The sequence below is a fragment of the Malurus melanocephalus genome, unplaced genomic scaffold (assembly GCF_030028575.1).
Source record: "Malurus melanocephalus ecotype Western Australia unplaced genomic scaffold, MMel_1.1 scaffold_123, whole genome shotgun sequence".
Taxonomy (NCBI): Eukaryota; Metazoa; Chordata; class Aves; order Passeriformes; family Maluridae; genus Malurus; species Malurus melanocephalus.
In genome coordinates this window covers 1,445,274-1,466,989 of record NW_026623355.1, presented here as the reverse complement: position 1 = coordinate 1,466,989, position 21,716 = coordinate 1,445,274, and the positions used below count along the sequence as shown (strand labels likewise).

Here is a 21,716-nt window from a genome sequence, read left to right as displayed (position 1 = left end):
TTTTTTTTTTTAAATTTTTTTCTTAATTAAAAATCCAAACAGGATGGGTGGAAAGAATTTGGAAAGGGGCTGGAGCCACCATGTTATTAACTATTATTTTAATTTTCAATACAAAAATGAATGAGCTGGAATAGACCCGATTGTCATACTCTGTGGAACCTTGCAAAAAAAGTGAAGAAATGTTGAAAGGTTTAGTTGGAGCAGCTGGCTGATGTCAAAGCTGCCAGGATGCTAATTAACTGCAGGCTGTGTCCCTTATTTCTGTATTTAAAAGGAAAAAAAAAAAAACCTTTTGTATTATGGCATATTTTTTCTTTGCTGCTGTAGTCCTACATCCCACTGCAAATCATCTTTCATTTTTCATTTTGTTGACCTGGGTATTATTTTATTTCTTTTAGAAACAGGAAAAAAAAATGAACATCTGTGTCTCCTTCCAATCTGCTGCACATCTGCGCGTTTTGATGCGGGTCTTCAAAGTTCAGTCAGTAACCCACGGACGCCATTCATCTTCTTGTTAAAATGTCTACTGCTGTATCCAATGCTCATGCCCTTGAGGGTTATTTTTTTCTCTCTCTCTTTTTTTTTTTTAAATTTCCATTATTGTTATAAAGAACATTGTGACTTTAATATTAGCATTTTGCTTTCAACAGCAATTAGCAATCTCTTGGTTTGCTGTTTGGTAAAGCATCTGTTAATGAGGTCATCTAGTTTAAAATCCCAGCTACTGGAAAATAACAGGGAGGAGGTCAAATCTATCATTTTGTGTATATTCTCTGCTCTCTTTTCAGTTTTCTAAAGAAAAGATATCTTTGTTATCCACAATAAGTCATTATGACCCGTTACTGGCCTTCTGWATTTTCTACCACCTCAAGATACAGTAAGTTCTTTCTTATTGAAGTATTGAAATATGACAGTTCAGTTAAAATCTTTGCGCATCTGAGGATGAGGAATTGGTTTCATTTTCTGTTGTGTTTTTGTTTCCGGAGTTTGGAGTTCAGTTTTAACGAGGAGTGGCCTCTATGGTGGATGGGGTTCCCGGGGTGGTGGACCTCGGAGTAGCTGCTGGTGGAGTGTCGATGGGGCTCCCGGCCCCGCTGCTGGGTGTCACGGAGGAGCTCACTGCTGGTGTCTCTCCTTGCTGCTGGGCTTGGAGGGTCTGTCCACAGATGTGATGGTGCTTCTCCCAGTCCTTGTGCTGGCAAAATGAGCCACAGTATCGTGCTGTGTTGCAACCACTGCAGGTTTCACTAGCTTTCCGGCCACAGTTCCAGCAACTCTAGAAGCAAAAGAGGAGGGAGATGGGAGAAATTAGTGATTGTCCTAAATTCTACAGTAAAAACAGCTGGCTCAACCCTCTGCCTAAGGACAGCTGAGACATGGGAAGGTGCCACCTTGGGTATCTGAACCTGTTCCACAGCAGCTCCAGTCACCTGGGGGACTTTGTCCCTCAGAAGCTGGGCAAGAGCAGAAGCAGCTCTTTGCTGGTACCAAAGATGAAACTCCAAGTGTGCCCCACATCCAACATGCTGACTAATAGAAAGCTTCAGCAAAACTTCAGCTAGCTCCTCTTATGAATTTATTAAAACAAATAATGAAACATGCACACACAAAACTGTGCTTCTCCAAAAGTGGAGAGGGACTAATGCAAGACAAGAAAGGGAAAAAAGRCAATACACAGGTAAAACTTGCTGACCTAGGAAAACTGAGTACCCTAGGAAAACCTAATTTTTAATCATCTGAATTATACCGTTTGACTCAGTGGCACTTCTGGCACYGAACAGTTAAGCTGCAGTCTAAATCTTTGGCAGGATGGGGAAGCCACTGCAGAATATGTGTGCTATTCACTTTAACACACTCTATAGCTCTGCCAGCTGGATGCTGGAACACAGCCAATCTTTAAGTGATATTCCTCAACTACTTTTAAAAAAAAAAAAAAAAAAAAAAATTCCAGAATGAAACAAAGACCGCAATCCAAAACAGTATTTTAAGGAAATTAGACTTTAAATCAGAATCAACTGGCTTTAGAACTGTGTTAGTTCCATATTCCCTCTTTTTGCTGGTTATCGTTGTTTTGGATGGTTGGTTGCTTGTTTTTTTGCATAGGCATTTACTGGCAGATGGGGGAAGGGTAACTGTCCAGTGCCCAATTGTTCTTTGAGATTGAAATCAAAGGTACATGGCATTCTCAATTCCGACTGATTAAACACACAGACTAAACCAGGTAATTACAGATACATGTGTTGGGGACCTCTTTTTTTTTTTTTTTTTAAATTCATAAAATTGTTCCCATCTTTAAAAACACTCTAAAAAAAAGGCGGAATTACCAACACACAGAAACAGATGTTTCTGGTAGTTAAATGTCGGGAATTCAGACTCCTTGTCTGGCATCACCTGGTTTTGATTCAGTAGTCATTGTTTCGGGTTCATTTTGCTCAAACTCTGTCCAGTGCTGGGGAGGTAAATCCACCTTTGGACATGAATAGCTGTACTATTCTCAAACTCCTTTTCTTTAAACAACCTTTTATCTCCACAATGAAAAATAACTATGAGTGATTTAGACCACTGTACATGAACATATACACACATAGACATATTTATGCATAGGCTGAAATGACCTGACATTTTTGTATTAGCATTTTATATTAGCATTTCCTCCTGCTAATCAGAAAGATAACTGTGATGTACCTGAATTCTCCTTCTTTTGCTATACTATTTTCTTTATTATGTATTGTATAAATTATTTATTGGTTTATGTCTATATTTTTATATTTATTTTATATTCCTTTTTATATATTCTAATTTCTGTATTATAATAGTACTTATTTCTTTCATACTAATGAAAGTTTTATTTTGACATCTTGACGCTTCCTTGTGCTGTGATCAGTAAACATGGTGTAAATCTGCTCCAGCTGTACTTGCACAGTTTCCACCTACTGCCATGCCTGCTGACCTCCTAGCTATTTGCTTCCAACTAAATTGCCAGTTCTGGGTTTGGCCCATATTCCCCTTTATTCCCCCATCTGAAAACAAATACACGTGTACAGAACATCCCCATGCAGACTTTTYCTAAAAGACACTTCCCCCCTGCCACATGGAATAATGCTGAAGCCAGCCAGCAAATGCCCAGGTGCAGGAATTCCTCCCTTGTCCAGATCTGTTTGCAACATTGAAGTGCATGCTTTAATTGCATGGGAATTATTATGAGGATGTCCAAACTTGACTTATTCTAGAATCTRTTTAGTTAATACAGGCCAGCATCCGAAGAATTTTTATTTTGCCTCCTGTTTAAGGAGCATATAGGTGTCTCTAGACGTGATCAGAGCCACAGATAGAATTTCAGTATCTTAGCACATGATCTGTATTGATATCAGAAAACAGTCATTTAATTCTACCAGTAYTGGTTCAACTTTCTTATTAAAATAGACATCAGTTAGCTATCAGACTGTACAGAACATGAAAAGTGATACATAGGTGCAAGATTTTAATGAAGTGGTGAAGCACTAAGCTGACTCCTTATATGATTACTCAATGTGTCCTACATTGTTTGGTATGTGATTTTGTTCATTGGACACATTATTTGTAATTTAACAAGTCATTGCAGCTTTAGTGCAATTGTGGGAATAAAAGCACATAAAATACAAGAATTTCAAAATAAATTTTACAGCTCAGATTTATGCAACAACTTACTGTGTTTAAAAATTACTACAGTGTAAATTAACATAAGCACACACATCCCAGGGAGCTTGCACTGAGACAGCAGCTGGGTTTGATGTGCAGAACTCCCTGTCCCACACAGCCCTCACCATTGTGATCATTCATTGCTCTCTCCCATGTGCAAGTAGTGAAAAACAGCAGCAAAGATCAGGCTCAGGCACCACAACCTTTGGAAACAAATGCTTTCTGTTCATAGTGCTGGCTGATAGCCACAAATTCTACCAAAGCTAATAGCCTGGGCTGTGCTTTGCATAGCCCTGCTGCTCGTGTATTTCCAGCAGATCCAGCTGTCACAGACCAAGCCTGACCTCACTATGGGATAGAACACACTCCAGGTATCTTCCTTCCTGGGATGCTCTAGCAGGTACCAGCAAAATGGAGCACCCTCACTGCACAGAGATGTGGACACAGCATCTTGGACCACAGATGGCCACAGCATCCTGTTGGTCATGCAATCGTAACCTTCATACGAGGGCGTGTGACCACAACTATGGACTGCCTTACACTTGATTTAGGATTCTCCTAGCACTGGCAAGATCCAACTGGGAGCACTATCCAGGTTGGGATGATGCATTTCAAACACAGAAGATCCAGTAAGACTTGGAAAGAACCTGGAGAAAGGCAGCCAGAATAATAAGTCAGACAAACACAAGCTATGGGAAGAGACTGAATAAACTCAGTCCATTAAATGTGAGATGGTAGCCTAAAAGGGGCAGCAGCATCCAAACATCACTGCAGTGAATGTCTGCATCCATGTCTACATGGATGAGCAGAAGTAAAGAGATCAAATTTCTGTTAAGAACAGGCAAAAATTGCCTAGAGATCTTGGAGACTCTCCATCATTAAAGCACGGGAAAATCAGGGGGAATGGTAAAGCTGGAGTTGATCACAGACCGGGAAAGGGGGAAGCCAATCTCTCAAAGCCTCTGCTGGTCTATATATTCTGTCTTTGGGTAGTGACCTACTCCACTGCACTTCCAGCTCACACTCTGTAGAGTTCCAGACGTAGCTAAAACTATGAGAAGGACTAGATTGCAGTTTACCTCTGTCTTGATTTGCCTGTGAAACAGTGAGGTTATACAAAAGGCTAGATTCTCAGACTACATAATTCAATTTAACTTCACTACCTTGAAAATGGATTAATTCAATGAAATTGGGCTAAATTACACCAGATGGGAATCTCACTCCAAATTTATGCCACCGATCATATTTCATCCTGCTCTTTCAACTGTCAAGGAACATCAGTCTTAGGTCAAAGCCTTATCTTAGGTCAAACTCTCAATTCTCATGCACTTAAACTTCCATCTTCAAACACTTCTGTTTGCACTCATGAAAATTCTTAAAAACAAAAGGTCTCCATTTCTGTGGTCTCCAGTACCAAAGCACAYACTTGACAGTAATTTTGCCCATTGTGTTACTTTCATCTCTGAAATATTCAACCAGAGTTGAGTATTTGCTTTCCTCTGACACTCCAACTGAGACTGAGCATAGAGCTTGCTTAAATTAAAAAAAAAAAAAAAAACCTTGCTCAGTCCTCTTTGAGAAATTCTGTATTTCCCCAGTTTGCCATGAAAGGAAGCATGGTTGGGTACGACGAACCCATGACATTCAAAACTCTACCACTGCTAACCACAAGAAAAGGAACATCTAGAAATCACTGAAACCACASGGGCGTAAATGAGGATTGCATGAGCTGCTGAATAGCAGTGTGAAAATCCAGCAAAGTTGTTTACGAGAATTTTATCCAAGACTCATTAGAAAGGGAAATACATCAGTACTTTGGAAATTCCCATGCTGTGTCAAAATGACATTCAAATTTTTAGATGTTTCTAGTAAAGTTACACCTACCACTGAACACTTCAGGCTTGCCCAAGCTGCTGTTTGTTGTGTGAAATACATGAACTTTCATACAAGTCAGTAAGAGTAGCTAAATCATGAAAACAGAAGTGCAGAGCAGTGCAAGGCAGAGCYGTGCAGGCTGGTGAGCCGGGCTTAGCTTAGCAGGCTGGGGCAGTGCCAATGCTCACATCACATCTGCACTGATCCCGTGCAGAGCACATGGCTCTGTACCACTCACCACTGCAGGGGACGATGTGCTACTTTCCAAGAGACGCTCAGCCAAAAAAATTAAACATTAGATAACACAGGYATTAAACTTAATACCAGCCTGAAAACTAGGCTTGCCTGAATCACACCATCTGATGCTCAGAGTCAGGTTTGGCACGGTCCCGGTCTCAGTGGATTGGTCAGCAGAGATTGAACCCAGCTGTCTTCAAAATGTCAGGTGAGTGTGATACTCACACACAACATGAACTGCTGCAATATAAACAAGCCCTAACATTACACATCTCCTAAAAGCAGTGTTGAATCAGCTACATACTTGTTTTATCTGAGCAGATGTCAGCATCTGCTTTAAGAAAGAACTGAAACATTTGCGTTCCTTCCCTGTCCYCASCCCCCACCCTACTCAAAACTGGGGAAGAACACTGAGTGTCAGGTTTTTCAGTGGCATTTTATACCAAACCAGAAAGACAGATGTTTTGATGATCCCACCCCCACTTACAATCTGGGCAGTCAGYCTCTTTGCTAAACTGTTCACCCTCACTATTAAAACTGATTTGCAAAACAGCACATTGCAGCCAAAGCAAGCACAGCAGTCATTACAGAGTAGGCTGCTCACACGTGTTTCTATACTTAGCCACGCCAACTACGATGAATATGTCATCTTCTGTCAAGCAACTGTAAGGAACTGGTGAAAACAGCCATGCTGACAGGTAGGCCTTCCCCYGGTCCTTTTGCCTTCCAGCAGCAGTCTGTGCTGTTAGCTGGTCCTCAATTAATTTCAAAAAGGAAAGCATGAACATGAGCGGGTCAGTTGCAAGGTCTTACATGAAGAAACTATGAAAATCTTTAGAAAGTAAATGCACAGACATTGAAGTTATCACTTTGAGCGTTGCAAAAAGCTGACATAAAAATCATACCACAAAATTCTCACACCAGAACAGCTTCAWGAAGCCTCAGCTAGGTCCAGGCTGCATCTTGCTGAGTAACAAACGAAGGGAGAAACCTTGCCAATACACAGGGAGTGGCTATATCAGTCAAAAATGATATCTGATACATTACAAGTCTGGCATCAAATTTTCATCTCCATTCATAGTTTCAACAGCCAAAAGAACAAATGACACCCATGGGAGAAATATTCTCTGTCAGGAACTGCAGAGCAGTTAGAACTACAGCAGCCTAGACTGAACTTTCTTGTAGGTCTTGGTGTAATGTCCCACCAAGGATAAGAAAAGAGGAGAGATGCTCAGCATTCCCCCTAGACCTGCAAGACTTCAGAAGCTGCAATATAACAGTCTCATGTTTGAAACTGAAAATATTCTAGCTCTAGAAATTTTACTGTAGTGCCTTAAGTACACAGGAATCTGTGTTCTTGGAAGTGTTCTGATGAAAGCTGTAAACAGAGAAAAGTTTATGTAGACTTACAGCCTACAAATGAGGAGCAATGYTCACAGAGAGATCCAAGAGATAATGAATACCAAAGCAAATGTGGAGTTTTATTTCTCAAGCCCTCTTCAGAGTCTCATTGYAGAAGGATCCCAGTCAGGTGAATCTCTGTTAGACAGGTTTTTGTTGGAACGAGGGCATGAATTGCTGTTACTGAGCAACCCAGACCACAAGATAGAGCAGAATGAGATAGAAGAGGATGGGAAAGAAGAGGACGTGACTACAGCGGTGTAACATGTACCTCGAGCTGACCATGAAGAAGAAACATAGTAAGAAGCAAGAACAAAGAGCAATTGAAGAACAATAGGATGATTGAAGAAAGTGCAAAATGCTGAGAACGTTGATTTAAAACTGCAAGGCATRCAAAAMCACGCTTTTGCAAATATACCAATCATATGCTGAAATGTAATAGACAGACTGYTAAATTAACCAATGAATAATTRCTAATCATATAGAAAGGCATTRCTAATCATATAGAGAGGCTGGCTTATGAAAGTAGATAAAAAGGAGCTTGTATTAGAAATAAACGGATCATGCTCATCATATTGGTGTCTGCGTGACCTKGTGTCCCCGTCGCCCAGAATCTCATCTCTAAAGAAACACTTTTCGAACACTGGTAAACTGATCTCCTGTCTCCAAAGATGAAGGAAAATCCATTCCGTTCCTACAGAAGTCACTGTGAGAAGCACTGCCCTAAGTGTTTGGAGCTTGTCATAATTAGAAGTCAAAGAGGAGCTACTTATAAATAGTTACATCTAACTCAAACAAGTATTGCCATCATCTCCCTTCACAGTTAATCACCTATAAACACTATCAAACTTGATTTCTCTCTGATGGCTTACTAAAACTTGCACCTCAAAATAGCCACCCTGATGGCCACAGGGGTGAAAGCTAAAAGATCACGACACTGTACTTCATTTTTAAGTCCCGGAGTCTTATACCCTCCCTGACAACACACAGCCCTGAGACWACTATAACCTTATCAGCCACATTTCATTAGAATGGAATTAAAAGAATTGCTTGCCTAAAGTCCTGTTCCCAAGAAGTGAAAAATCTCAATCAATGCTGCTGCAGAGGATGTAAAGATGTTGCTATATGGCTTCTTTGAGAGTTTTAACTGCTCAGAAGCTGATCACAGCACATAAACTCTTTTATGCATTCCTTTGGATGCACATTTGCTTATAGAAAAACGKGCTGTATGTACTGGCATGTGAGTACTTCCTCTGTCCTGCTTACACTGTATCAGTTCACTAAACAGATTTAATTTGCTGCTTCCTCCAAAGGCATTTACCTTTGATATTTTGGTTTTAACAATAGGAGTCTCTTGTATATATACACCGAAAATGACATCGCTTTAATGACGCTGTATCAGAAAAATGCCCTTTCTATGAACAGTGCAGGAAAAAGTCCTTGAGTATCTTAGATACAAAAACCCAATAAATTGAATTTATGTCTCATTTAATCTACAATGGAACAGTTAGTACTTAAAGAGTACATACACTTCCCCTAGTCCCTTTCTTCCTGAGAAACTTTCAGATGCTGAAAATCAATTCCTTTTGTCTCCTTGTTTTTCATCTGCTACACATTAAGGAGAAACTCTGGGCATTCAGTGATCCCACAATGGTCTTTCATCTCTGGAGAAGGCTGGTATGAATTAAAAACTTACGCTCCCTYGAATTACAGATGCATACTGCAGCATGCCACTGACTTATCTGCTSGTGATTTCTGCCAGTGTTGTCAGCATGCTGCAGGTAGCTCATCTGAATCTCTCAGCCTAAGTGACTCTTCTACAACACTGCCCATCCAGCCCCTGCAAAGGGTTTASAAATGAGCACACACAAATGTATGCTCCCAACTAACAGGGACTGTTACCCAACTCCCTGCTCTTTAGAAGTTATATTAAACCGTAGATTTACTACAGTCAAGATATTGTATACAAAGAATAAATACTTCATGAAGGTAATGCTCTTTCATTTCAGTGGTCTTGAGAAATGGAGATCATATACAAATAACTTTTAAATGTCTTTGTCATGTCTGTTTGTAAGGGCAGTTTTAACTTAAGACTCTTTTTTTTTTTTTTTTTTCTAACAGGCATAAAATGTAATTGCTATCTAGACTGATGGCAGCACTGGTCAAACACATGCTGCTCTTTCACTCCTGTAGTCATGGTGTCAGATGCCCTGCACCACAGCAATTCAAGGTTTCCACTCTCAGGTCTGAARGTACATTAGGGCTTAACATACTTATTCTTGCTGTACTCTTTGATCTATCARTCTATTTTACTCTCCTACCAAATGCTCTTTTCCCACTCCTTAACTCTCAAATACTCCCGGCAGCCAAAGCAACACATTCAAAATAAGGAAACACTTGCAAATTTACATTCACATTCTGTCCTACAGGAACCATCATCTTTTGCTTATTGCTTCTACATCCAACACTTTCCCCAGACAAGCTTTTAGCCACCGTGCTCTACAATCTCTTTCATGAATAATTTCTTTGTTTAAATTAGATTTCAGTGTCAAATGTTTTTCCACCAAGCATCTTTTTATCTATTCAGTAGATAGTCTAAAGAGCTTTAAAATGAAGCTACTAGAAAGTCAAATTAGAGAACAGCAAAGTGCACACTACATGTAACCTGAACAGCAGTTACAAGGTGAGTACAGAGCTCAAGTTCACTTGCTATTTTGGGCTCAGATTACAACATAGGCAAGAGAATTTGGAACTCGGTGTATGCCTGAAATACACTGCCAAGCAGCTGTGCAAAGAGTGAACGGAGGGCACWGTGTCACAAACAGATTGAAGCCAGCTCAGACACACCTACAGCTTGCAGCCACAGTTGATGCTTGCCCAGCAAGGCTCTTACCTCACTTGAATCCTCTTGCTGATTGATGACAGCCAGRGCGTCCTCTGCAGCCTGGCGCTTGGCTTCGGCAACAGTGCGCTCCATCTTGGCCCTCTCCGAAGTGATCATGTCGTGAGCCTTCCGCTCGGCCTCCGACACCGCCTTCTGCAGYTCGGCCATGGCCTGGCGCTTGACCTCATTGACAGCTTCCTCTGCAAGGCAGGGGACAAACCTCATCAGCACAGGACATTTGGCACACGGCTTCATGCCACTGATGTGGGAAATGCATCACTGTTGTTAGTATTATGTTGAGATTATTCTTAATTACAATGAGAGCCTTCATTGTGAGTAGAAGGACACAGAGGAACGTGATTCCTCAAGAATCCTCAAGAAGCACAGAGGTGCTTCTCTACTTCCCCATCATCAAAGTCTCTGATGCTAGCTATGATTCTTGCTATTTTGATTCTCAGTCAGTACTTCTTCAGGTACAATCATTTCAGATTTCCGGTCCATTTTATTTGCAATATTTTTGAACACTGAAAAATTGATTTTGCAGCAAAGCAAATAAATTAATATAATTGACAATAATTATTATTTAAGATATATTACAGATTTTTTTGAAAATGTATTTTTAAGATCTGCAAATTAAGACACTTTACCAACATTTTTTTTCCATTTGTTAACAAATAAATACATGAAGTTWAAAAAATCCCAAGACTTTATTTAAAAAATTTAAATCACTGGTCTAGTATCTTTTCTTGGACACACCATTTTATGAGACAAAATTAAAATTTGTTTATGAACATTCATTTCACCTCTTGATCTCTCCTTCATATCCATGTTTRTACTTGAAGATTTGACTTCCTGGCTCTTCTGAGCTCTTGAGCACACCCTACCCAGCAAGGCTTTGGAGCACAATTAACACTGAGCAGGGGCACCCCGCTTCATTAAACTCCAACCTTCATGCTTCTTGTAAAACAGCTMTGGTAGTATGAGCCCTTTCTTTGGTATATACTGGTGTCATATCTTTTATTCCAGAAAACATGCATTGTCTGAAATTAGTTATTTGGCTTTTGATACAGGAAGAGTGCAAAGATTTTGCTAATGAACAGTCTTTTAATTGACAACTAAAACAAGTAATTTCTTTTTTTTTTTTTTTAATTAACTGCTCTAATTAACAAGGAAACCATCCTCCCCCTGAATTAGTTTATCTAATTTTCATCTTTATTCAAAGCAAAATGACAATGATTAATTGAAAATTTAATAAGCAGTAATTATTAACTTGGCAAACCTAGTACCAATTAACACTCTATTAAAACTAATTATGACATGTTTCATTCAAGTGTTTGCACTTAATTGTTTCATGCACTTAAAACCCACCTTAATTAAATGTTCTGTTTAATTAAAACCATAGATTTCTATTAAAAACGTTTTACTGTAGATTAAAATCTAAGTATTAGAACGGTGTCACGGGTTTGAGGTTTAGTCCATGTATTTAGCCCACGTGTGCACACACAGACATAACTCTTACAAACAGATACTCAGTCACTCTCCTGAGTTACGTCTGATAGCTCTGYGCTTGTTATTTAAAAAGGAATGGCTACATGAGATCTCCATTTTCAGTTATTAAGCAAATTACAATGAAGACTTAACTTCAAGCCATGTACTGACTAAAACTGAACTAGCTAAAATGAAAGAAGAGTTCTATTGAGGAGTATATGTGCACATTACATGTGTGCACGTCTGGAAGAGATGCTTCAACTGAAGTTTTCAGGGGGGTGGGAATGGATTTAGAGATAAAACTTATGCCTTTATTTTTATGAGGCTGAAAATATGCCCTTATATTACCCTACCATAAATGTTGTTTAGGGGAAAGCCTCAGGAGAGGAAAAAATCATACCCTTCAACCATACAGCCAAGGCTTAATTTACTTTGAATATTCAAGGTGAATTAAAATTCTATCTAAGTGGCAATACAGGACAATAATTTTTGCTTACGATCAAAGCTACAGCTAGTCTAATTGTATATGCAAATCAGGCAATTTATATTTAAATTATGCATTCCTATTCTAGTCCCACAGGCACACACAGATCAGCAAAGGGAATTGGTAGGACATTTGCAAGGTGCTTGAATATTTATTACCAACTGCAACCATTCACTGATCACGAGAAAAGAAATATACACAGGCAAACATACAGATGCAATTTTATTACCATTTTCAGAAAAATGAGACAACTTAAATACAGGCATTTCGTGTCTATGAACTGCAGTTACTGACAAAGTGGATTTCTTCAGGAAAATCTGTACTCTTGCTGTTATTTGTTATGAATAGAAATTATCTTTCTATGGCATGATGAACTTTCATCACATCATATGAATTTAGTTTTACAGTTGGGTGTTTGCAGTAGTTAGAAATGCCCCTTTCTTATATTAAATAGAAGCAAAATAATCACAACATTTTTACAGGGACTTCTAATTTTAGGTTTTCATCCCAGATAATCTACTTCTTTTCAGTCCAAATATGGAAATTGAAAATTATATTCTATCTTCTATATTGTGCAAGTTTTGCGTAACACTACTGAGAGCATGAAAATGCCTGATAGTGCGTATGAGGCCATATGTCTCACTGAYGCTTTTAAACTGGCCTGAACTGTGGATTGGATTTTAATATTTCCATTAAATTTGATGACAGAATTTGTATTCTGCTATACTAAGTGTGAAAATAAGTAAGTTTAAATATGTTGGGTCACAATGCACCATCATTATTCCAATATATTACAAACTCATGAACACCTGAAAAAMCAGGTGAAATTTCATAACACTGAGTTTCTTCACAGCTTCTCAACTACATGTTTTCACAACCTAYTGATACTTTATAGACATAGAATGCAGACTTCACAGTTTAAGATATGTTTGTGTTATGAGTGATAGTGATGGAGATTTTTATTYGCCATGACAGTGCTGAGTTATGAAGACCAAGAATGACACCATCACTCTTCTTTTCCCTGCACTTCTAGAGAAAGGAAAAGTGATTAGGTTCCAATATCAGAAAGCACAAATCTGGAAGTTTTTAAAACCAAGTATCCGAGATGMATGTACGTGCATCTTCTCTGCCTTCCCAGCAATGCTAAGCGTTCTTGGCACAAATTCACTGTCATTTTAGAAATGCAGCTGAAATCTTCCTTCCCTTTGGGCAGCACTAACACACGAGAGAAGAGGGAGCAAATAGCTTATGTGTAATAGGCATTACTCAGCATGGTCTGAGGTCCTTGGAGCGGACTTAGGAGAGGTATTTAATTTTCACCCAAAATTATGATTCACCAACCAGCTCCTGGTCACCGCTCTCACATCATCAGCATGTTTGTCCACATGAGAAAAGAAAGGTGGTGGGCAGATGTGCAGTCCTGTGCCACCACAACATTTTGGGCCATCTCCCTCTCAGGCTGACCCTGGCAAGGGTRGTCATTGGCAGTTGGTGACAAAAAGTGATCTCAGCATCATAGTCCAAAAATCATCACCTCTTTCTAAGGATTACTCTGTACAGTGTACAGGACCCAAGTACTGTCATTTCATTCCTCTTCTGTAACTCCAGAGCTTACAGCTGGACTGCCATGGACACTGGGCCTGGCTAAGTGACAGGAATGGTGGGAAAACAATTTCCACAACAGGCCTGAGACCCTCTCTGTATTTAATAAAGGGAACTATGTATTTCCAGMGAGCAAATCACCCAACCTATGATCTGACCTATGATCTGACTCATGCTCATTACCTGCCTCCCACCCGCTTGACTACTGAGGAACACCAAGAACTTGTCCTGGACTCTTCATCCCCATATCCATAATTCAATGAGGTGAATCAGGGCACTGATGASTGCTTTCTACTGATGTATGAAATTGAAATGGCCTTACATGGCTTCTAACTCACACAGTACTGCATAATATGTCCTTGCTCCAGCAATCAAAAAAGCACATGCTCAACTTGGTGCATTTCAAGAATTACACTGGAGTTTATCAATCTCCAAAACTTTTAAAGTGAATCCCCTTTCCACATGTTTTTGAGTTTGCTTATTAACTGCTTTTATGCCACATTCTTTCAGTGCAATAGATTCAGCATCCCAAACAGTCTTTGATACTTGATTCAGCTCTCTGCACATTGGTCTCTACAGACATTTGACACATCAAGAGATCCACACCAAGCCAGCAGAAATGACCTGTGAGGGATTTGCAGCCTTCTTGACTGGCAGCTGCTGCCCAGCCAGGAAAGTACAGAGCATGACAAATGGCATCAGAGGCCTGTTCTCACAGAGCTGAATTGCACTTTTACTACCTTGATCATGAAATGTGGAGACCTCCAATTTCAGAGCACCCTCCTGAAAATGTAGGACCATGATTTATGAAAGCAGTATGCTTTCTGATGTGTGCCTAGACTTAGTAACAGGTATGCATCCTGCAGAGTCACACTTCTTTTATTCTCAGGTACGTTCACTTGATTTATACCCACATCAGCCTGCAAATAAGAGACTGGAAATGGGACCAAAGGAAAAGCTTTGTTTCAAAGGAACTGATGACATTGACGTTCACAAGATGCCACAGCTCCTGTATACTACCTTTTGTGAATACATGCAATGTGAATGCACATCCAATTTTGTAACTCAAGCCCAAAGTTTAAATTAACTTGTGCTAATTACGAAGAAACTTGGTTTTTTTTATTGTATTGAATCTATGAGTCAYAAATGACCCGATGCTAAATGACATGAAACCCTCGATTTTGTAGGAGGAGTTGAGTTTTTGAAATTCAATTGAATAATGYTCCTCTTAGTGAGGTTTCCTGGGATTGCATTATTTTTCACATTTTTCATTTAAAATGTTAACATAGATATGGCAATATAAAAATACTCCTGGGCACTGAGTTACAAAAGCTACAGTTTTCTTGGACAAAACCAAGAACATGTACATTGTTTTACCATTTCTCACAGAAAATGCAATAGTTCTAAAAGCATTAACATATTAACAAATGGAGACTTTGCATGATAAACCCACATTACACACAAAACACAAATTCTTGTCTGATGCAACAAGACCACAGAATAACATTTTTACATGTATATTGTGTATCTAGTTCAAAATATACTGGAAATCCACAAGCATTTACAGGAGATTTGATCAGAAAGCATCCACACTGCTGCATATTTGCCATTTAATCATTAACTKCTGCTCAGACAGCTGCTATGGGCCTCATGGTTATACAGGTGTTCAAAAGGGGGGTGTGTTTGGGTGTATGAACAGCTCCTCAACTATCTTGATGGAGTTCACAGTTGCCTCCTGGCCCCTCTGAAAACAAGGAAGCTCTGATGTCAGTGTCAAAAGAGCAAAGGGTTTAGCTCCAGCACCAGAGCRGGATCCTTGCCAGGAAACTCCTGTGCTCAGGCAGAGTTTCCAAGYGTTAAGAAAACTTTGCACAACCACAACGTCTGCCCAGGGTGCTTTCCAGGCACAGGCAGATGCTGTCAGTGCCCTGCAAACAGCCAGAGCAGCTGCAGAGATGCGAACTTGCTGACTTCATTGCAAACTCTGCAGGTTTATGAGCACAGGCTTCACTGGGGGCTGACAGGCACAAAATCTTTTTTAAATTAAGAATGGTTAACTTTGCATAGTTGAAGTCTTTTTTTTTAACAGGTGTGCTTAGGTTTTTCCCCTCCTTTGGGAATTCTTACCTTAACTAGGTAAGAACCCTGAAGCTTAAAAAAACTCACCCACACTAACTTCTTTTTTTTAAATTACTAACAGACTGATTTTCAACATATCAAGTTGCAGCCAGAAACCATTAGAAGCCCTGAAAATAGGGGCCCACATTGGAAGTACTGATATTCCCCTAACTACAAACAGCAGATGCTTCTATTATAAAATAATTTAATGTCCTGATCAGTTCCAGTTTAAGATTATTAAACACAATTTCTTCTTGTTACTAGTAAGCCCTTCCCCCGCCTCCCCATTCCTCACATCAGTGCATTAACAACTGCACACAGCTGCCAGAAGACTAAGCTGGTGTTTTTAAACAGTTCTTACCAGCTTTCTTCCAGATCTCCTCTGGCACGTATCCAGACGCAGGCCTGTGAAGGAATTCCCGATGAGATTCTGCAGGAGGAGTGGGTGAAGAGGGAAAAAGAAAGAGCATCATAAGCAAYGCTTTCTTGTTGAGAACAAGGCTTAGAGAAAAATACCTTTTCTCTTTAATTATTGCTCAGACAAAGAAATCAARTGAAGTTTTCCTCCCCTCAAAACAAAACGGATGCCATGGCTGTAGCTCATGAATGTCACATAGATCAGACAAATGCTTATGACTTGAATGTCTCATCTTAAGCCAAGTTGAGACATTCATTTTATTTTTATTTTACAGTGTTTTATGTCAATTCTGCATGACAGTATTCACACCTTTAAGGGAGGCTTTGGGAGACAAACTGAGGGAGTGATGTGCTTTGTCCTTTGTCATTGTATTTATGAAAAGGAAAGAGGGCAACAGTGCAGGTTTGGCACTTCTGCTCTGTGCAAGAAGAATGGCTACTGACAAGTGCAGATAAAAGTCAAGATGTCACTACAGTGATCAAATAAGCTGTCCACAGTAAAGCAAAGGGGTGTTTCTCTAAGTTCAGAGCTATACTTTCCTAGATCTGAGCCCAYGTTGGCAACTGTAGCTGTAAGAGTTTGAAAAACAGAACCTTTAACTTTAGGTTAAGCCCCTAAATACATGTTGCCRAACAACCTCACTGGAGCTGAAGCTCATAATTCACCCAGATATTTCAATCACATTTTGACAGCTCTTTCTCCTCTTTTTTTCTTAAGGGTTTAACCTTTAGACCTGGRCCTAAGAGTTCTGAAATCAGCAAGAACCCTTCCACAGGGACTTCAAAGACCTAAGATCAGACAATACAAAAAGAAAATTCACTTTGGCCAGAAATTTAGCATACAGAYCCTCAGCAGATCAAAAGCTGCTCCTTTCAAATACAATTTAAAAACTAATTAACTATTATTCAAAGTTAAGAGGATAAAATGAAAAAAAACCCTTACCAAACACACAAAACTAAGTTCACAGCCATAATTACGATTGTTTGTGTATCAGAATTCAATTGTCTAAATAAAATAACGATTTGTTACATTACAGACAGGTTTGAATGTTTTTAGAGAAGCTGCTAGAAATCAAATACCTGTTTGATGTCTGAGCTTGAAATATAGCAAGAGTATATGTGCCATTCTTTGAATACTTATTTTCACTAAATATATATTTTTGTATCGTATTCACTAACGTGGTCAAAAGGCAGTATTTTTAAGAAAAAGATTGAAACATGAGGTTTGACAAACCATTTTTACACTACCATATGTATCCATGCAGTACTGTTTATATACAGTAGCCCACATAAATTTAAATGCTTTTAAAAGATGACAATATTGTGGGCAGCTAACAAAGGTGGAAATGACAGGGACATTTTCCACAGAGAGCAGGGAATCCCAATCCCTGTGCACTGTTTCACAGATGTATTTTCTAGCATGAGAATCTGCAGACACTGACTGGGAGCACATCCTCCCATCTGACAGGCAGCTGAGTAGTTTACCCAGCTCTTCTGTTTGTCACTAAGGTATGGGACAGCAATTTAAAATGGATTTTTGTCAGCAGACTTTCACACCTCTCAAGCATAGAATAAGAAGTGTGTGTGTGTGTGTGTGTGTGCGTGTGTGTGTGTAGATTTTGCAAAACAACTATTTATATTGATTTAATCAACTTGATAGATAATTTCAGACCTGATACCAAAAATGGGAAAATTCTCGGTATCATTTGGCTTGCATGATTCTGCAGATGACAAATAGCCTTGTGTACACTTCTCTCACCCCTTAGAGGCTTTTAGACTTACAGGCACAGTGCCAGTTCAGTTAGAGGGACAGAGGCAGCAGCAGCAGCAAACATTGTTTGAAGGCTCAAGAAAAATAAAGCCAAAAAATTAAACCACTCCTATTTGGTCTTTATGAAATGCCTGCAGKAAAAGACCCAACCTGGCTCCAAATSTGGCAAAACAAGGGGTTTCTTGCATTCATGTCCTGTACTTTGTATTCAGTTTTCTGTTATTTAAGGTACCATCCACTGCAAGGGGAGTATAACCTTGATTTAAGTCTGTTGCACTTAGTATTGGAGGAGGAAAAAACAAGAAAAAAATAAAAAAGAGAGAGAGAGAGATGTGGAACTGATTTTTCGGTACACATGACTTTCCAAAAATGGAATTCAATGACATAAATGACCAGATTGCCAGCTAATTGTTAAAATTTCCAAAACATAAACATCAATCAAGCTCTTATTCCAACCACAAATTATTTACATGAGGAATGAGATCCTCTGCAAGAAGAATTAAATCAAGATCTTATGAGAGACTTTCCCATAGTTTGGAATGGTGCACAAAAAAAAGACAAGAAGCACTTATGAAGATAATAAAAACCATATTTTCTAAGCAAGAAAAATATTAGTAACATGGCTATTGTTTAGTCAGTGGTGATGAGTCCRTGAAAACAATCTTCTTTCTGAGGCTAAACTACAGGAAATGACCAGAGGATATAAATCTTGCATTATTACTGTTTTTAAGGTATGGTGTCTTTCAGCTTAAAAATCATAAAATTGCACAAAACTGGAGCCCAAAAGATCTTAACTTGGACATCTAGCAAACTCAAACCAAGATTAACACACCTGAGTGAAGACTCTAAAATACTAAATGTAAAAGCAACTGCAAAAAGCCATAATGAGGAAAACATATAATATTAGCTAACTAAGTGCAGCACCTAGAAGTCAAAGTAAATGCTGCCTGTRAGGAAAGGGAAAGAAATCAGACAAAATTAAGAATAACCTGAAGTGACAAGGCAGATCATTCAGAAACGGATATTGGAAAAGGCTTTACATGTCAGGCATAATAACAAAGGTTTGTTAACGGTGAAAATGCAACAATGTCATTATGCAGAACAACAGTAGGTACACCACTGAATTTACTTGAAATTCATAGCAAGGCATGAAAGCATGTGTTGATAGTTAGTCCAGTTCCTACTGAAGCAAATGAAAAAGCCCAATAAGGAATATAAAAAGCATATATATATGAGAGTATTCTGTACTTCTCCGTAAGTGCTTAAATGAGGCAAAAATAAAAGAGGTTTTTGGTGTCAAAAATGGTATTGGAATTTTCTATTTTAATGTGAAATAAACTTGTGAAATAGAAAGAAATTTGTTGCAGTGAGACAAAAGAATACACATGAAAAAACCACAAAAATTTTGCATTGGTTTCAGCTCTCACATTCTACTGAACATTTTTGGTGGCTTTAAGATAAAGAGACAAGGTGCTGAAAGTAYTGAGAGACGTGCAGGGATGTGGAGAGTTTTAAGAGCAGCCATAAATATGGATCTGTGGAGTGAAACTGAGACAAAACGCTAGAACCAAGTAAATTATATGAACTCTCATGTGATAATAAGGCTCAAACCCAAGGAAACAGAATAGAAAGACTTAGAAGGAAAAGATACTCTTAAAACTCTCAAAAAGCCTAACTTACATTTAGAAAGAAGGACAGAAGATACATTATCAAAACAAAATAATTGATGTTTTTATCACTGGACAGTGACATGCAAGTCTATAATACAAAGAAGCAAGAAACAGAGATTTACAACTGATGTTTTGATGATCTTTTGGAATTTACTGTTTTTATGAAAATATGGGTAGGGACAACAAAACTCTACATGCCAAACTGAATTTTAAGGCTCAAGAATAATAAAAGCTACATATAAGCAGYCCTGAACAAATTAAATATGTATTTTTTTATAAATTTATATGGTTTCCATATTTCATATGCAAGTTCTGTTTCATTCTATTGTATGAAACACCATTGGTGGGACACAGAAAACAAACAAAAAAAACCTTATCAGAACAAAAAATATTAAATATTCACTGCCTTGTTTGTAAGAGTCAAGTTCAAAAGTGTGCCAGTTCCACATAATGAAATATAGAGATACAGATCTGAAGGTGGGTAATACTGAATGAGGGTACCTTGCAAACCTTGTTGAGGGGCACAGGTTGCCAGTATTTTTATTACTTCTTCGCCCTTCTTTGCCCTCTAACACATTTTTTGTGGCTATTACAACACCCCTTGAAATTGTGCTAAAAACATAGTTGTGTTCACATTTTAAAAGAACGAGAAAAGAAAAACCACGTAGGTACTGTGTTACTGAACCATCCTCAAGCAGAGGCCAAGTCAGAAGTGAGCACTGAGAATACAAACATGCAATGTTTCCACAGCTGCAGACCTACCTAACAGCGTGCAGTTCAGTAAGCCACAATCTAGCCCAAACCTCCCAGGCAGAGAGTGGATTAAGAGCAGTACTTAATGTCATCAGTGACCAGCATCACAGAGGCTTTACATTCTAGAATTACAAGTTGTAAATGTTACTGTGGTATTCACAGCATTATGGCTAGCTCATGTTGAGAATATCATGCATATCACAGCAATGCTGATTATGTGCAAATGGCCAAGGAACGGGTTTATAATCACAGCACGAGTAGACATGTACTGGCAGGAACTAACACTGAAAACACGACGGTGAACAGCCTTAGGGAAAATAGAGTCTGAAAGGGTTAACATTTAAAAATGTATTAAGAAATGGCTAACCTATGTGTTTTTGACAAATTCATACACTTCTGAGAATCCTGGTTTCCTGAGGCAAATCCTGCAGGTATTGGCACTCTTCAGTTGGAGATTTCAAACTCTACTTTGTAAGATTTCCATTCAGATAAATTCAACAGATACAAAATATCAACGCTGCTGCAGACCTTCTGATGTGTGCCTGCTCCACTTATCTAGAGCCACAGCTGCACTCTGTATGGTTATAGATCTTGTTTATAACCCACGATGCTGAAGAACCCTCATCTTTAATTTATCCCACTGTGTGTATTTCAGTATACAGTGTCTGATATGTGTAATTATTCACTATTAGGATGAAAGTTGCAGTCCTGCTGCAGTGTGTAGTACTGAAATTCTTCAGCAGAAATGGAGGAGTCRGATGATGTATTATTCACTTCATAGACCATCACAGTTAATCAAGTGAATATATATAAAGTCTGAGTCATTTTTAGACTTTCATAAACATGTATTATTCAGACCGAGCAGAATAGACCCATCTTACCTTCAGCACACTCTTGGAGAATAATGGGAGCTTTGTAACCTGTTGTAGCTGGCTAATGCGTGTATTGGATTACATTGCATTAAAATGAATGATCAAATATTTCATTTAATTTCTTAATTAAAAATATCAACAGAGAAATATTGATCATGTACTGCAAACTGCCATGCTCAACATGATTTACAGGGATGTCAAATTAAAAGAAGCACAAAAATCGTTGTCAGGAAAAAGTCTACTGGTTCAAAATGATAACCAGAATTTTCTTCAACTACTTTTGAATGCWAACTATCCATGCTAGATTTCAGCTCAGAGTTTTTCAGCAAGAAAATTCTTATCTATGAAGACTATAGCATAATGTTTGTGGTGAGAAGTTATCACTTCAGTGATAATATTTGAATTGAAAAGAAAACGAAACAAAGGCACAGACAATGTAGCCATATGGCCCCCTKTTTTTCTCCCT

General features: G+C 38.7%; 1 protein-coding gene across 3 annotated transcripts in view; it reads right to left on the bottom strand.

Moving 5' to 3' along the window:
* The window catches only part of RUNX1T1 (RUNX1 partner transcriptional co-repressor 1), a 111,943-nt gene continuing 90,227 nt past the window's right edge, over window positions 1-21,716 (bottom strand). For all 3 annotated transcript variants that reach the window (XM_057370359.1, XM_057370360.1, XM_057370361.1), the window contains 3 exons: window positions 16,129-16,197; window positions 10,085-10,275; window positions 1-1,276 (listed from right to left, as the gene is read on the bottom strand). In XM_057370359.1, the coding sequence (XP_057226342.1) occupies window positions 1,001-1,276; window positions 10,085-10,275; window positions 16,129-16,197 (536 nt within the window). In that variant the 3' untranslated portion in view covers window positions 1-1,000. The remainder of the gene's footprint in view (window positions 1,277-10,084; window positions 10,276-16,128; window positions 16,198-21,716) is intronic.